Below are 17,580 nucleotides of genomic sequence, written 5' to 3'. Positions count from 1 at the left end.
CCCTGCGATGCCAGCCACCTGCACTTCTGTGGGGCCTGGGAGAACCAGAGGCAGCAGGGGTCGGGGCAGGGGCAGGCGTAGCACTTGAAATCAGGTACAGGTTTCCAGGGTGTAGAGCCCTTACAGATCCCACGCAGATTCCTCTCCTCCTCCTCCTCCTCCTCCTCCTCCTCCCCCCCTTCCTCCTTCTCCTCCTCCTCCAGAAAGCCCCCCGACCCATGTCCCCAGTCAGAAAACAGTCACCTCCCAGTCTGGTGAGGTTCCCTCTGGCATGATGTGACCTGTCTTCCTCTGGTCTACCTGGGAACTGGGATTTTAAGGAACTGGTAAAGTCAGGAATGCTTGGTATAAATCTCAGTCACGAAGTGTGACTTTGGGCCTCAGTTTACCCAGCTCTAAAGTCCAAGGCTTGGCTGCCTTGTCTCCGACCCTGTACAGGAGGCAGTAGCCACCCTGGAAGTTCTTGAGATGCCGAAAGGGACAGGTTCCCTGGGAATTCAGAGGGTCTCTAATTTCCACCTGGAGTTCTCTCCTCAGGCCTAGGGGTCTGATAATCTATGTGACTTGAGACACCTCTAGAATGTTCTTTCTTCTGTTTTTTCCCCACAGCTGGAGACGGTTTCTGGGTCTGTATGGCTCTGTAGAGGATGAAGCCCAACCCCACAGTTTCCTCCCCAGAGGCCCGCAAAGCTGCAGACCAGGGCGAGAAGAGCTGCCCTGTCTGCCAGGCCTGCAGAGGGGTCTCAGGCCCGAGGTCAGGTTTAGGGCCTGGGCCAGGGCCTAATGCTATTCCAGGACCAGGGGCAGGGCCTGGTTCTGTGCTGGGACCTGGTGCTGTTCCAGGTCCTGGGTTAGAACCTGGTGCTATTCCAGGACCTGGGTCGGGACCTGGTGCTGTTCTGGGGCCTGGACCAGGTCTGGGCCCTGGGCCGGGAGCTGGGTCACTACTTGGGCCGGAGGTAAAGCCTGGGCCCAGATGGGGGTCTGGGACTGGGCTCAAACCCAGTGAATCAATGACAACCTCAGCACCAGTGCTGCAGCAGAAGACTCAAGCCCAACCTGCAAAGGCTCCTAGGCAGAAGGTTCTGGTGACTGGAGGAGGAGGCTACCTGGGCTTCACCCTGGGTTCCAGCCTGGCCAGGAGCGGCACTTCCGTCATTCTGCTCGACCTCCAGAGACCCGAGTGGGCACTGCCCTCCGGGACCGAATTCATCCAGGTGCGGGGTCAAGGGTCTCTGGGGACCAGTGGTGGTGTTCAGGGACAGTGTCTGATGTCAAACCAGTGGCATGGAGTTTCAGAGCATGGGCTCCAACTCTAGCTCTGGTACTTCCCAGCTGGGCAGCTGTGGCCTCAAGCTCCCTATCTCTGATCCTCACTGTCCTCATCTTCAGACAGGGGACGGTAATAATACTGGCTCCACAAGGTCTCACAGGGAGATGACAAGATGATAAAACACCTAGCACAGCCCCTGTGACCTAGAGCACATGATACCTGGGCCAGTGGTGCTGCGGTTGGTCTGGAGAGCTGTCTAGCGAATCCTGCCCCACCAGCCTTTCCTGAGCTGCAGAGGCCTGGCCTGGCCTGGGCTATGGGTGGTGGGGGCGGGGGAAGGTGTGGGGAACAGTTCTGGGACCAGACGAGGTGCAGAGTTGGTGTCTCTGTTGGCCTTGGCCTTGAACCCCCGGCCTCTTTCTTCTTTGGTTCAGGCTGATGTCCGAGATGAAGAAACCCTGTACCGTGCCTTCGAAGGGGTGGACTGTGTCTTCCACATGGCCTCCTACGGAATGTCCGGTGTGGAGAAGGTGAGCCCCTCACGTGCAACGCCTGGAGTTGGACGGAGTGGCATTCGTGTCCTGGCTGTGCCCACCACACCCCCTCATGTCCATATATCCCGCATCACTCTTCACCTACTCTGGGGAGGATTTGGGCTACTCCCATCCTGCATTCTGCGTCCATGAGACGAGATACCAGTTCTGCCGCTTCCTAGCTATGTGGCCTAGAACAAGGTAACTTGCCAGCAGGTTTTCAGTGACTCTTATGTGCAAAGCACTACACCAGGTCCTCCCAAGTGTCCTATTTAATACTGCTGACCCCCCAGAGGCTCAACCCCACTGACAGATGAGGGAGCTGAGGGCCAGATGGGGGATAGAGCCTGTCCTGGCTGCCCAGGGAAATGGTGGCGGAGCTGGGCATGCACACGGCTTGTGGGCCACTCAGACCCCCTGCCTCTGAGCTGGACACTCTGCCACCCCCGCCCCACCTGACCCTAAGCCCAGCCCTCTGCTTCAGCAACAAGGCATGACTTTCCCACCTCCATCTTGTCTTTTAGCTGCAAAAAGAGCAGATTGAGTCAATAAATGTCGGAGGCACCAAACGAGTGATCGATGGTAGGTGCTCAGAGCCGAGTGTGACCTGCTGCGCTTCCCCTTCTCGCCCCGCTCCTGCTGCAGGCCCAGCTCCCAGGGGTGGGGGTGGGGGTCAGAGCTGGGACCCTCCTGGCCACTCCCACGGAGGGCCTGTGGGCCTCACCTCCTTCCCACACTGCAGACCTGCCCAGAGCCCTGCGTGGGTGGTGACAGCCAGGCCTCGGTGTGTCTGGGAATGCAGGGTGCAGAGTTGGCACTTGGGGTTTAGGGGCTGGGGAGGAAGAAAATTTGCCAAAGCGCCAAAATAGAAGATCCATGTCTGGGGTCTCTGAGTATGTCCTGCCTTGTTCTGCATCTCGTTTTTCTCTCTGATTCTAGAATGTCTTTCTTCTATGTCCCCATTGAGTGAGAGCTTCTTCTGACTTGTCCCTGGCGAGGTAGCTCAGGGGCCAAAGCCACACTGAGAAAGAATAAGGAGCAGGCCTGGCCCTCGGGGGCCCAGGGTGTAGGGACTTGTGCCACACCCCAAGTTCAGGGCAGGAAGCCCTTCCCTCTCCAGCAGCTCTGGATTCTGGGAGGGCCCTGGGGGCCAAGACATGTGTTGAAGATGGGGTAGAAATCGGTGGGTTCACCCAGAGAGGTCCCTGTGGGCACCTCGTCCGCTGACTCCCTCCTCGCACTTGGCCCCGGGTGTGTGCCTGTCTTTGTGCACGTGTGTGTTACCGTGTGCACCTGTCGCTGCAGTCTGCGTTCGCCGGCGGGTTCCCAGGCTCATCTACACCAGCACCGTCAACGTCGTCTTCGGTGGGAAGCCCATAGAGCAGGGCGACGAGGACTCTGTGCCATATTTCCCGCTGGACAAGGTACTCGGCTTCCAGCAGAGGTGGGCGGGGCCGACGGGCCTGGGACCCTCGGCCCAAAGGGTAGGGATGGGTGAAGCTGGGGTCGACTTCACAACTTGGGGTGAGTCCCAGGAGGAAGGGGACCCCAAACCTGGGTGGCACCAGCCTGCTCCAGTTTCAGCTGGCCACGCCCACAGGGGCTTTGAAAGCAGACAGACCTGGCCTTGAGCTCCAGCCTGGCCACTTCCTACCTGTGTGACCCTGAGCAAGTCACTGAGTGCCCTGAGCCTGTGTCTTCATCGGGGCATGATATCGCTATCGCCGTGGGGCTGTGGACAGCAGGAGATGCGATGGTGTATGTGAAAATGCTGCGTGAGCACTAACAGGTGACACATAAGTCAGTCACCGAGTGCACGTCCAGCCTTGGCGTCGCAGGGCAGGCTGTTTGGAGCTGGCAGGAGCGTCCCTGACTCAAGGTGCCCTGGGCCTTGCTGCTCTCTGAGCCCAGCGCTTCTGTGACTTCGGAAGGAGACACCCTCTCCTGCCATCCAGAGGGAGAGCAGGGGCAGCAGGGCGGGCCCAGGGCTTGGCCATATCCCAGTGGGGGTCCCCAGAGTCCAGTCCCTGGGGGGGGTCTGAGGGCAGGTGCAGTCTTGGGCCAGGCCGGGTAGGTATTGCCAGCAGCATCGCTGACCCCTCTCTGGTGGCTCTGTTCTCCCTGTGCTCTGGCAGCACGTGGACCACTACTCCCGAACCAAAGCCATTGCCGACCAGTTGACCCTCATGGCCAACGGGACACCTCTCCCAGGTGAGTATTACGGGCTCTGCTCGCCCCAAATGCACCTGCCACTGCTGCCACCCCCGAGGTATGTGTGTGATTCCAGCGTTTAGCTGACGTGTGTCTGACACCCACCTTCCTTCTGGAGGACCCAGAGCTGTAGCCATTGATCATTCAACAGATTCTGAGCACCTGTCACGTGCCAGCACCCTGCCAGGGACACAGCCTGGAAAAAGTCAGGCCCAGCGTCTGCCCTCACATCACCCACAGTCTGGCAGGGAAGAGACTGGCATTAACCTAAGTCTAGATGTCTTTTCTGCTGCACAGGAGTGAATCGAGGTTTAGGGGTCCTCTTCAGATAAAAGAGTACAAAGTATGAAGTTAGGAATATGGATAAGATGCAGTGGTCTGTAACGGCCGTGCAAGACCCGAGGGGTCCTAAAACTTGACCTTCAATAACTTCCCAGAAAAATCTGCCTTGGTTGTCTTGTTACATTAAGGCAATATATTGCCTCTTCTGGTTACAGAGAAGTGATAAAATAATAGAATACAAATAGTCCATATTTATCGAGTGCTTACTACGTGTCAGGCCCTGTTTTGCATGCTAATTTTATGTGCAAAAGTCTCATGAACTCTTCATAACATCTCTATTAGGTAAGAACCTTAGGCATCCCTTGGTTGCCTAATCTATCTAGAGATTAGAAGCCAGAAGCCAAATCTATCTAGATAACTTCCTTGCTATCCAAATTATTGCTACTTGCTTTTGGAAACTCAGAAACTAAAAAGAATCAGATACCTTGGTTTCCCTTCCTTATCAAAACCATCTAAACTTGGGAGCCAAGTGGGTTTGGGAAGCGAAGGATGGTTAAAATTAGAATCCCTGATTTACAGGTGAGAAACTGAGACTGATGACCTGACTTAGCTCAAGGTCACACAGCTGTTAGGTGGCAGAGGGAGGATTTGAACCCCAGGGGAGTCTAACACCAGAGCCCGGGGTCTAACCGCTATACAACGTTGCAGCCACAGCTGAGTGGGTCCCGGAGCGTGGACTCTTTTCCCTAAAATCTCCCCCATCCCCATCACCCTGGGCCAGTTGGGCCTGGCCCCCTGATCCCAGTGGGAACATCCAGCTGTGTTTCCCAGGGGGTTGAGCCTGTGCAGTTGAATTCTCTTCCCTACCTGCGGCCTTCCCTGGCCGGCCCGGCAGCCTGCGTGCTAGACACCTAATCCTCTGGCCAAGAATTATTTATGCGAGCACCCCCACTTTCCATAGTCAGGACAGTCACGGATACCCTGGGCCCGGCCCCTCCGTGAAGTGACTGCCCAGTGCCCCGCCTGCCAGCATCAGCTGCAACCCGACCGCCCCTCACTGTGCCCAGGTGACCCAGAGTTTAAAATTAGCTGCAGGCTCTTTGCAGAAAAGCTCACCAGATACGGGCCTTCCAGGAGCCCAGCCACGGTCACCCCAGGTGATTTCCACTCCCTGCTCCCCCAGCTGCTCCCTGAGGCGGTCCTTCTAACTCGGCACGGAGGTTCCTGGGCCCGGGAGCAGAGTCCCGAGGCCCACAGCGCCCAGCTCAGTGTCAACGCGGCTGTGTCCTCCTGTCTCTGGGAGTGTCAATGTCCTGTGGCTGCTGTGACAAATTACCACAAACTTGATGGCTTAAGTCTGAAATCAAGGTGTCATTTGGGCCTCACGCCCTTCGAAGGCTCTAGTGAAGAGACCTTGCTCATCTCCTTCCACTTCTGGTGGCCCTAGACATTCCTTGGTTTGTGGCTGCGGCACTCCGAGCCCTTCCTCTGTCTTCATATTGCCCTCTCTGTCTCTTCTCTGTGAGTCTCTTAGAAGGACCATTGTCACTGACTTAGGACCCACCTGGATAATCCAGTGTGACCTCATCTTGAGACCCTTGACTTAAATTCCATCTGTGAAGACCTTGTATTCAAATAAGGTCACGTTCACAGGTCTGGGATGTGGACAGATCTTCTGGGGAGGCCACCACGGAACCCAGTGCACTAGGCCCCATTGCGGAGTGAGGGGTGGAGGTCGCGGCAGTCAGGGTGTTTGGTTATGACCCACGCCGGCCCTGGCTCGTTTATGAGGAAGAGGGAATGTATATTGGAAGGATATAGGATAGCTTCTGGAAAATTGATTTCTAGAAAAATGACCACCAGGGCTTGGAAAGGACAGTGTCAGGACCAGGGTGGCGGGAGCCAGTGACCAGTCTCCTCAGGGTGAATCCACTCCTAGGATCCTAGGTCCTGGTGCCAGTGATGTTGCGAGTCCCACTCCTGGGTGAGAACACCCTGTGGCCACCGTCTAGACTGTCAGCCCCCGCCAAGACCTCCTGCGGAGGGGCAGCGGCTGCCAAAGGTCCACGCTGGGCTCCCTGTACCGAGGTGCAGCCCCTTGGGAATGCGAGTCCTGGGAGGGAAAGCAGAACACGTTCCAGGAGGTTCCATTTCAGTTAAGGAGTTGGGGCTGAGAGTCAAACAATTTGTAAAATAAGTCATTTTAAATCTTTTTAGAAACTCTTAAAAGAATAAATTCTAGCACTGTAGCAGGGGTCCCCAACCTATGGTGAGTTGTATAATTATTTCATTATATATCACAATGTAATAATAATAGAAATAAAGCCCACAATCAATGTAATGCGCTTGAATCATCCCCAAACCGTCCTCGCCCCCAGTCCGTGGAAAAATTGTCTTCCATGAAAACGGTCCCTGGTGCCAAAAAGGCTGGGGACTGCTGCTCTCTGGGACGACCATCATTAACAGCAATTGGCCAGGTGCAGTGGTGTGCACCTGTAGTCCTAGCTGTCCGGAAAACTGAGGCAGGATGATCACTTGAGCGCCCCCCACCCCCCCCCCCCCCGAGAGGCAGGGGCATCAGTGGACAAGGCGTGGGCTTCTGGTCCCCATCTCAGCTCCACCATGCTGGGCGGTGTGACTGTAGTCAAATCACATCTCTTCTCTGAGCCTGCTGCCTTTTATCCATAAAACAGGCATAGTAACAGCTCCCACCTCGTAGGGTTGCCTTGAAGAGAGAAAATCCCAGTTTCCCAGAGCACCAGGAACGTAGTAGGAGCTCCCTGATGGTCCTTATCTATTAGACATCTATAGATGTTCTTATCTGTTAGACTGGGGCCTCTCCCGATGGTTAGAACGAGGAAAGGGCGAGAGCGGTCGTGTGAGGGGTGTGGGTCTGGGTGCATCTGTGCAGTGGGCACAGTGAGACTCCGGGGGAGTGGAAGGAGGTCACTGTCCTGTGCTTGCTAAACTCTCACGGGCCGTGCCAATATTTGCATCTGGGTCTTAACTCTGTTACTGGCCTGTGAGTTCTGTGCGGACAGGGACCTTATACTCATCACAGCTCCCACCCAGGGCGGCAGAAGGGGTGGGAGTGGGACTCTGAATAGTGTCTGTTGAATGACTAACTGATTTACTGGGAGAATAACTAATTGAATGCAGAAACCCCGGAGCTGGTCTTCCCTCTAACCTGTCTAGGTAGGGACTGGGGGGTGTGGACAGCCTTTCTCTCTCTCTCCCTGCCGAGCTGCTCTTACCCGGCCTGCTGCCTGCCCTCCCCTGTGTCCTAGGAGGAGGCACTCTTCGGACGTGTGTGCTCCGGCCCCCGGGGATCTATGGCCCTGAAGAGCAGAAGCACCTACCCCGTGTGGTGGTATGTCACCCCCCGCCCCCAGAGCACGGACACCGCGTCAGCCTCGAGGCAGGGCCCCCCGAGCCTGGGACCCTTGGTTCTGGGAGGGGACCCTTGGTTCTGGGAGATGCCCCTGCCAGGAACAGAGCTGCCAGTGTGTGCCACGCAGACCCAGGCACGGGTAGGGGAGACATGGAGCGGTGACCCCACAGAGACAGAAGGGAGCCCATTGCCACCACTCACGTGTGGGCGCCCTGAGGGCTGGACGGTTCACCCATGCCGGCAGCACAGAGTCATCGTGCAGATAACCTCTCTCTAGGGAAAGCCGGTGCCAGGAATATAGCTACAAGGGGCTCCAGGCCCTGTCCTCAGATTTCTCATGGCTGGTCAGGGCGACAGACACCATAGTCACAGCCTCCGTGAGGTAAGGGCTGTGTAGAGGAGAGCACAGGAAGATGGGCCTAGCAGGAGAGGCCCAGGAGGGCTTCATGGAGGTGGTGGTGCCTGTGCTGTTTGGAAAAAGAAGAAGGAATTAACCAAGGAAATGGGGTTGTAGAGAGGAAGTAGGACAAATAGAGGAGGCAGTGGGGACACAAACCTGGAAATGAGAAAGATTGTGGTGGGTTTAGAAAGCAGATCTGATCTGGGAGTGCGAGGTCCTGGGGGGCCATGGAGAGTGATTGGGGGGTGCAGCTCCGGTCTGCAGTGTCAAAACATTCCTCTGCTGGGGCTGTCTGTTTTAGTTTTAGTTTTTTTAATTAACTGGGTTCTCAAGGAATGTGGGGTCAACCCGAATGATTTTCTCCCCTATTCATTTATTTATTGATTCAACAAATACTGAACTCCTACTATGTGCCCAGCACTGTTCTAGGTGTAGGGAGAGATCGGTGAGCAAAACAGGCGATGCCTGCCCTTGTGGGGCTTGTCTTCCCACGTGAGATTAGACGATAAACAGTGACCGAGTTAGGTTATGAGGTGTGTTCAAAGGTGCCAGGAGCCATGGAGAGAAAGGAGAGGTGGAGCAGGGTGAGGGAATCGGGCTTGCCAGGCAGTTAAGGGACACTCATTGGGGAGGTGACATTTGAGCATCCCCCTGATGGAGGTGACAGAGCGCATCATGCAGGTGTTTTCAGGAAAAGCCTTTCAGACAGCCCTGAGATAGGAACCTGCTGCACGTCCAGGAACAGCGTGTGGTTAGGAGGAGGTGATGTCACAGAGTAGCTGGGGCACGGTCAGGAAGGGCTTGTCAGCCAATGTCAGGACTGCAGCGTCCAGCCTGGCACCCTGGTAGGTTCTGGCCAGGGAGAGGCATGGTCTGGGTCAGCATTTAAAAGGATGCCCCTGGGCCAGGCATGGTGGCTTGTGCCTGTAATCCCAGCACTCTAGGAGGCTGAGGAGGGAGGATTGCTTGAGGCCAGGAGTTTGAGACCAGCTTGGGCAACATAGCAAGACCCCATCTCTACGAAAAATTCATGCCCAATGATAGCCTGAAAAAAAAATCAATTTTTTTTTTAAAAGAATTCCCTTGGCTGTGCAGAGAACAGGCCACAGGGGCTGAGGGTGACAGAGGTGGACCAGTTAGGAAACTACTGCAGTGTCCAGGTGAGGGATGAGAGTGGCAGTCAGGGTGGGCAGATTCTGGACAGATTTTAACAGTTGAGCCAACTGGATTTGCAGGTGGGTGGGGCGTGGAGTGTGAGAGAAGGGAAGGTTGAGGGTTCGGGGTTCTAGCCTGAGCGGTGGCGTGAACTTAGTGAGCTGGGAAGGAGGGAGGGGCGGGTGCTCCCGCCAGGATCCGGTAAGCTGAGATGTCTGTTAGACAACCAGGTGTGGATGTCGGGAAGGCAGCCGGCGATCCAAGAGTCTGGGGCGGTGGGTGGGGCGGGGTGGGGCGGGGTGGGGGTGGGGGGCTGGCCTGGAGCTAGAAATCTGGGAGCCGTCAGCCTAGAGGTGGGCTGTGAATGAAGCCACTCCAGGCTTGAGCCTGTGTCAATCGCTCCCTCCCCGCCCCCCACCAGAGCCACATCAAGAGGATGCTGTTCATGTTCCGATTTGGGGACCGCAGGACACGGATGAACTGGGTCCACGTGCGCAATCTGGTGCAGGCACACGTGCTGGCGGCCGAGGCGCTCACTGCAGCCAAGGGCTATGTGGCTGTGAGTCCCCTGCGGTGCCCCCTCCCCCCTAAGCCAGGGCTGCAGCAGGCAGGGGGCCCATCCCCGTCCAGAGGGCACCCCTGGCCCACACGGGATTTCCCCAGCTGGAAGCTGGCGTGGCCAAGGGAAGCTTGGGGCAAGTTCTTTGTGGAGCATCTTTAGCTCTGCACGGTGACCCTGGAAGGTAGGTGTTGTTGGTCGCAGAATTAACAGTCACCAAATGCTAAGCAATTATATACATGGTTGCATTTAATCTTCACAACAGCCCAAAAGGGAGGTCCCATAATTATCCTCCCATTTCTCAGATAAAGAAACTGAGGTATAGAGAGGGTAGCGACTCCATCGAGGTCACACTGCTAGTCAGTGTGGTGGCCCCAGAATTCACAGAGAGTGGCCCAGCTCTGTCCCCAGGCTGCTCAGGAGAACCAGGGGTTGGAGCAGCTGTCAGGAGCCTGACTGTCCCCCTCCCGTGTGTCCCCTTCAGAGTGGGCAGGCGTACTACATCAATGACGGGGACAGCATCAACCTCTTCGAGTGGATAGCCCCGCTGGTAGGTGCCACCTGCCCCCTCCCCCGCCCCCAGTGAGGATTCTGGGGTCCCCGTGTTCTCTTCCTGTCATCCTTTCCAACTTCCAAACATTAAAATATCACAATAAAAACCAACTCTGGCTCCAGTGTCCATGAGGTGACATTGGAACTAGCTGGAGCTGGGTCATGGCTGCCCTCTGGGGGGCCACGTGTTCCCTACTTGGCCAGCACTCCTTTCCAACCTCTTCCCAATTCGTGCTGGCTGTATGTTGTGACCTCTCACACTATGTGTCAGGCCCCAAGGAGGTTCATGGAAGGAGGGTGGACCCAAGCTCAGGGAGGTGTTTGGCCCCAGGGTGTCCTGTCCTGAACCCCTCCCAACCCCAGCACGCTCACCTCCTGTCTGAGCAGCCCAGCCACCTTGGCCTTCACCTTCTTTCAGGGGGGACCAGAAAGCCTGGGAGGAAGCACACGTCCTCGGGGCTCATTCATGCCTCCAGACTGTGGTGCGAAGCCCACCTAGGGCTTCCCTTTTCCTCTCAGCTCTTGCACCCACAGAGGGTTTGTTTTGTTGAAATAACAGCCTTATTAAAGTATAAATTCACATACCACACAATTCACCTGCTTAAAGCATACAATTCAGTGGGCTTTTAGTGTATTCACAGAGTTGTGCAACCATCACTATAGTTTTAGAACATTTCATCATCCTCAAAACAACAAAACAGAGACCTGCACCCTTTAGCAGTCCCTGCCCGCTACCCCGCACCCTCCTCACCCCCGGCAACCGCGGATCTGCTTGTCTCTGTGGATTTGCCTCTTCTGGACGTTTCCTACCGGTGGAATTATGTGCAATATGTCGCCTTTTGTTCAGCTTCTTTCACTTAATTTTCAGAGTTCACCCATGTGGTAGCATGTATCATGTCAATACTCCACTCCTTTTTATTGCCAAAAAAACATTGCATTCTATGGTTATACCAGTTTTTGTTTTACCCATTCACCAGTTGATGGAAATTTTGGGGTTTTCCATTTTGGGGCTATTATGAATAGTGCTGCTATGCACATTTGTGTACCTGTCTTTGTGTGAACATGTGTTTTCATTTCTCTGGATATGTAATAGGAGTGGAATTGCCGAGTTAGATGGTAACTCTAAGTTTCACCTTTTGAGAAACTGCCACACTGTATTCCAAAGTGGCTGCACTATTTTACTGGTCACCAGCAGTATAAGGGGCTTCCATTTTCTCCCCACCCTGCCAACTGTGTATCTTTTTGACCTGGAGAGGTTTTATAGAAGCGGAGCGCTCAGCCCGTCCCTGCATGTGTCTCCTGCCACGCTCCACACATGCTGCGGTGTTATGTTTTTCTCGAATAGAACAAAAGTCAATTCTAGAAAAATTAGATCCTATATAACTGCCTTGGAGTGTCTTTAGGTGTAGACAGATATAAGTAAAACTGCATAATGTGAGTGCGAGTTAAAAGCCCACCTCATGCATTCAATTCCCACTTGAGTTCTCTGGGTCAAGGTGTGGGTTTCATTTCAAGCCTGCCACAGGCTTGGGGCTGGCTCTGGGGTCTGCCCCCTTGGGTGGGTGGGTGAGGGGCTAGGAGGAGCATGTGGCCTTTTCACACCAGCCCTTGAATGACCTGCTGTCATCTCAGAGCATGTTTCCTTGCAGTTTGAGAAGCTGGGGTACAGCCAGCCCTGGATCCAGGTGCCTACTTCCTGGATCTACCTGACAGGTAAGGAAAAGAGCCCTCCCAGTGCCTGACGTAACCCAGGGCTGCGACTAGCATGAGGTCAGTGGGGCACCAAGGGCACAAAATTTAAGGAGGCCGTACAATGCACTTGCAGGGTCCTGGGAGCAAGCGTCTCCTTAAATCTCACACCTTGGGCGCCTTACTCCCCTCCCCGCCCCCCGTCCCAACACTATCCCACTTGCAAGGCAGTTATGATTGGGCCCATTGTAAAGATGTGGTGACTGAGGCTCTGAGAGTGGCCGATTCCCCGTGGCCTCGCTGGAAGGCATCATGCCAGTCAGGAGAGGGAGCCCCAGTCACCCTGAGGTCACCCTGAAGTTAGGGCTGCTTTTAGACATGTGGAGGCTCCATCTGACCCTAGATGCTCCTGCAGTCCCTGCAGGTCAGTCTCTGCCCCCACCCCAAGTCCAACAGTGTGTTCTGGCAGCTGCCCTCTTCTCCCAGCCCCAGCACCTGGCTGCCGGCCTCCTTCCGGCTGGAGTGCAGAGCAGGCATCAGGCGTGGAGTGACCAGCTGGAGGGGATAGGTGGCCCTCAAGTCACAAATCGCTGTGTTTCTGGAACTCCTTGGCTAGATGTGCTGCATTTTAAATGCATTGAGATGCTTGCCATTGAAAGCAGGGGCTTGCAAGCTTGGGTTTGCAGCCCTGCGCGAGGGCACTTGTGGAGGGTTGTATACGCCTCTCGGTTCCCCGTGGGTTAACTGCGACGCACAGCTGCTCAGCCAGGGCCACACACTGGCATTACCTGGGAGCTTTTAAAATGGAGAAACGTGCTGGCTTCGGCAGCACATGTACTAAAACTGGAATGATACAGAGATTAGCATGGCCCCTGTGCAAAGATGACACACAAATTCGTGAAGCATTCCATATTTTTAAAAAACATTGGTGATCTAGCACCTCTTGTATTATCCTGAGTAGAGGTGGAGCCCATTCTACTAAGTGAAGTATCACAAAAATGGAAAAACAAGCACCGCATGTACTCACCTTCAAACTGGTACTAACTGATCAATACTCATGTGCACGTATGGTAGTAACATTCATCGGGTGTTGGGCATGTGGGGGGGGGATGGGCATGTTCACACCTGATGGGTGCCATGCGCACCGTCTGGGGGATGCTTGAAGCTCTGACTCAGGCAGGGTAAAGGCAGTATATATAACCTAAACGTTTGTACCCTCATAATATGCTGAAATAATAAAGTAAAATGGAGAAACACTTCCGCCACACCTCAGACCAGTGACAGCAAGATCTGTGGGGAGGGTGTGGGACGGCAGCCTTAGTATCTTCTAAAGTGGTCCAGTGTGCAGCTCAGGTTGAGAACCCTAGCTTAGAAGAGAGAGAGAGAAAGAGAGAGAGATTTTTATAGCGATAACTTTGAATCTACTCAGATTTATTTAAAAACTCAGTCCTTTACTATTAATAACAAGTTACTTATGACATATTTCACAGCTAAACAAGGCATCCCAGCCTGGGCTGCTGATTTAAAGGAACTCAATGACTTTTGCAAAGTGACCCCTAGAAGAGCCAATAAATGCCCCCAATTGAATTATCCCCGAGGGCTTCCTTGCAGTTTGCTTGAAGCGAGGCCCCTGGTCACGGCCCCTCCCTCCCCGCAGCCTCCGTGATGGAGCATCTGCATCTGGCCCTGCGACCCATCTGCAGTGTCCCTCTGCTGCTCACCCGGAGTGAGGTAAGTGGGCTGCGGCCATGGAAACCCCCCACCCCTAACGTGCTCCCCTCCCCCCTTCTCTGCCTCTTCCTCCCCCCACTGCAGCCACTCCTCACCCCTGTGACACCGTGACTGGATGGCTCGTCTGAAGCCTCAGAACTTTCCTTGTGGGCCCAAAGCTGGTTAGCACCATTATAATCACCCCAACCTCTGGGCTTTTGCCAAGGCTGTGCCCTCTTGGTCTGAAATGTGACAGCTCCAAGCCCAGCTCTCAGCCCTGGTATTTCATCCGTAAGCAGCTTATTCTTCCAGCAAGACTGGCGGCTCCCAAAGGCAGGTTTCATGCCTTCACTGTTTGAATGCCCCCAACCCCACCAACTCTCAACACACACACACACACACACACACGCGCACACACACACACACACACACTCGCTCTCACACACACACAGTCTGGCGGTCCTTTGCTCATAGTTCATGCTTACTGAATGATAAGTACATATTAAGTACTTACTGTGTACAGAATATTATTCTCATGATAATAATAAGGTAGGTGTATATTCGCTTAGTTAAAAAATAGGATGTTTGGGCTGGGCATGGTGGCTCACGCCTGTAATCCTAGCACTCTGAGAGGCCGAGGCAGGAGGATCACTTGAGGTCTGGAGTTCAAGACCGGCCTCAGCAAGAGCGAGACCCAGTCTCTACTAAAAATAGAAAGAAATTAGCTGGGCACGGTGGTGTGTGCTTGTAGACCCAGCTACTCGGGAGGCTGAGGCAGGAGGATCCCTTGAGTCCGGGAGTCTGAGGTTGCTGTGAGCTAGGCTGACACTACTGTACTCTAGCCCGGGCAACAGAGCAGGACTCTGTCTCAGGAAAAAAAAAAAAAAAAAAAAGATGTTTGAATTGCGGATTGTAAACAGTAAGGCAACAGGAAGCATTTGGGGTTATTTGCAAAATCCTTCCAGTGCACTGTCCCATTAGATTCTCTCCAAAGCCCTGCTCAGTTAGGAAGGGCCGAAAGATGATGATCTCCATTTTATGCTGAGAAACTGAGAATTAGAGAAATTAGTGACTTGTCCAAGGTCACACCTATACTGGAATTGGCTTCAGACTCCAAGTCCAGTGCTCTCTAACCCAGGGAATGGGGGTGCAGAATGGGCCACCAGAAGCAGTTACCTATGGTTTCTCCTTTGAGCTACCCAGACTAGGAGAGGCCAGAGGATAATGGCAATAGTGACTATTGATATGCCAGGCACCGTGCTTTATCTCCGTTAATCTTCATTATTACTCTAAGTTGTAGATCCTGTTATCATCTCCATTTACAGAGGAAGAAAAGAGACACAGTGAAATAACCTGCCCACGATCACTCACTTAAGGGGTAGAGCTGGGATTCCAACCTAGACCTAAATGATTTCTAGCTTAACCACTAGCTTGTGAAATGCATCAGGAATCCTGTCCATGTGAAATAGCTGCCAACGTGCTGTTGAGTTGTGGCCAGGCAGGGACTTGGCTCCCTCACTCTTACCTGTTGTGGGTTTACTTGCTAAGCTCAAAGGCAAAAAGAATCCTAAACTGGGGAAGTATCTCCGCTGTGCCTCTGGCGCCCTCTGCTGGTCAGTCTGCGACACAACAACCAGTCGTCTAGTTTGAATTTATATATAGCCTTTCATGCATTTAACATTTATTGAGCACCTACTGTGTACCAGGCACTGTACTGAGTAATGGAGGCAAGAAGACAAAGTCCTTACCCCAGGGAGTTCACAGTCCAAAAGGGAAGACAGCCCATTAACCAGGCAACTCAATAATACATTGCGATAAGAGCTCTAGTAGGGGAAATTTCGAGGAACTTCGGAGCACACAGAAGGGGCACCTAAGTCAACTCTGAGGAAGTCAGGGAGGCTTCCCAAAGGAGGTGACATCTAAGCCTGAGATCTGAGAATCCTGTGCCCAGGGACCCTGCTTATCTAGCTTAGCTGTAGTAAGCCTACCTGTGCGCTCCCCAAAGTCCTGCACTTACCAGCTGGGGCAAAAAGGACAAGAACTAGCCTCTCTCCTCACCCCCTCAAGCACCCATGACCAGGGCGTGGTCCCCAGGGGCTGTTTCAGAATCACGCCGCTGGTGGGCTCTTCCCCAGGGTCTGCCTGAGGAACTAGAGAGGAAGAAATGAACCCAGTGGGAGGGCATCTCCAGGCCCCAGCATAGCAGGGAAGAATTTAGGCTAGAATCTGGCTCCCCTGTGTGACTCTGGGCAGGTCACTCAACCTCTCTGACCGTTATCCAAATATGCAAAGCGGAGAGGATGCTAAGTGCCACCTCAGAAGATAAAAATGAGGTAAGGTATAGAAAGGACTTAGCCCAGGTCAAACACAGCGTGTGTGCGTGATTGATCGCTGTCATTATTACCCTAGAAGCCGGTGGGCCCCAGGCCATCTGGTAAGCCCAGAAACGCTGCTCAGACCCTGGGGAGAAATCAGTTCTGCACAATTGAATTCCACTCTCAGGGAAGCTTAATTAGCGAGCGCGTTAAGGCGACGCCTGGGGCCCGCCTGGCCACAGCTGGTCTGGGGCTGGGGGCAGGAGGCCAAGGCCGTGTCCTGGAGATGTATTTCTGGCGGGAGTCAGGCTTCTCCAGCGATACCCAAGAATGTATCGAGGACCTCCCGAGTGCCAGTACCCTGCTGGGCCCGGAAGGAACGTGCAGAGGTGGGACCTTTGCTTCCTAGAGACGGAGGAGCTCAGTAAGGTGCGAGTTCGGCGGGGCTGGAGGGGGATGCAGAAAAGGCATCCTGGACACGGAGGTGAAGGACGCGCCCCTCCCGCTAGCCCCGCCCTGCGCTGCCCCGCCTCTCCCCGCAGGTGTGCAGTGTGGCCGTGACGCACACCTTCCAGATCGCCAAGGCCCGCGCTCAGCTTGGCTACGCGCCCGACAAGTTCAGCTTCTCCGACGCCGTGGAGCGGTACGTGCAGTCCTCGGCCCCGCGGCCACGCGGCTCCACGGCGCGGGCGCTCCTGCGGCTGCTGCTCGGGCTGCTGCTCCTCGGCCTGCTCGCCCTGGCCCTGCACTACCTGGGCCTGCAACCCCTGCGGGCGGTCGCGTAGCATCTCTGACCGTGGGCCGCCCGCCGGGGCCCGCCCCGCATCACCCTCGCCCGCGCCCCGCCCCCGGGCCTTGTCCCCGCCCCCGAGTCACGGCCACGCCCCGGATCCGCCCCAGGCCCAGCCTCGCTCCCTCGGCGCTCTGGTGACGCCCCGTCCCGCCTCCTGGGCTTGGGCACGCCTCCTGGGCCTGACCACGCCCCCTGGTCCAGCCCATACTTAGCCCCGCCCCCTGGCCACGCCCATGCTTCGCTCTCTGGCCGGGCCGGTTACTGACAAGATCCTGGCCTCACAGGCTGCTCCGCGTCCGGGACTTCCCCGTTCCTGCCCAGTCCTGCCACGCCCAGGACCCTCTGCCCTGGTTCCACCACCGTCTGGCCCTACGCTCGTGCTTGGGCCCACCCCTTGGTTTCTCATTCTGGGACTGGCCTTGCCCTCCCTCTGGGTCCAGTCCTTCCCATCCCGGCCTCCCAGGTGGGTTCCCCTTGGAGCCTGGCTGCTGGAGTCTCCATCCACTAGTGCAGGCTGGGTTGGCGCTTGTGCTTTGCGCTGTCTGCTGCCGCTTCTGGGGAGAGTGGACCCTCCTCGCTGCCCGAGCTTCTCTGGGCTTGTCCCGAGATCGTCTCGGAATCTTGGATTAGATCCATTCTGGTAACATTGCTTTTGATCCTCCCTGACCCAGAAGTTCTTGGTTCTTCACTCATTCACAGATCTCCCTGTGTGTTGAT

The 17,580-nt window shown here is 55.1% G+C and overlaps 1 protein-coding gene and 1 non-coding gene across 2 annotated transcripts; both read left to right on the top strand.

The window, feature by feature from the left end:
* The first annotated feature begins 647 nt into the window (after positions 1 to 647).
* Positions 648 to 16,855, top strand: SDR42E2 (short chain dehydrogenase/reductase family 42E, member 2). Its single transcript, XM_069485684.1, has 12 exons — positions 648 to 702; positions 1,027 to 1,217; positions 1,708 to 1,803; positions 2,331 to 2,388; positions 3,112 to 3,230; positions 3,942 to 4,017; positions 7,587 to 7,669; positions 9,667 to 9,804; positions 10,289 to 10,354; positions 12,006 to 12,069; positions 13,703 to 13,776; positions 16,613 to 16,855. The coding sequence occupies exons 1-12, from the start codon at positions 648 to 650 to the stop codon at positions 16,853 to 16,855; spliced, it is 1,263 nt and encodes a 420-aa protein (XP_069341785.1).
* Positions 12,859 to 12,962, top strand: LOC138394915 (U6 spliceosomal RNA). The gene has a single exon (XR_011235432.1). It is a non-coding gene; the product is annotated as a U6 spliceosomal RNA (small nuclear RNA).
* Positions 16,856 to 17,580: the final 725 nt, after the last annotated feature.

This window comes from Eulemur rufifrons, chromosome 14 (assembly GCF_041146395.1).
Source record: "Eulemur rufifrons isolate Redbay chromosome 14, OSU_ERuf_1, whole genome shotgun sequence".
Taxonomy (NCBI): domain Eukaryota; kingdom Metazoa; phylum Chordata; class Mammalia; order Primates; family Lemuridae; genus Eulemur; species Eulemur rufifrons.
The sequence above is the reverse complement of the archived record's forward strand: the minus strand, read 5'-3'. Positions and strand labels throughout refer to the sequence as shown.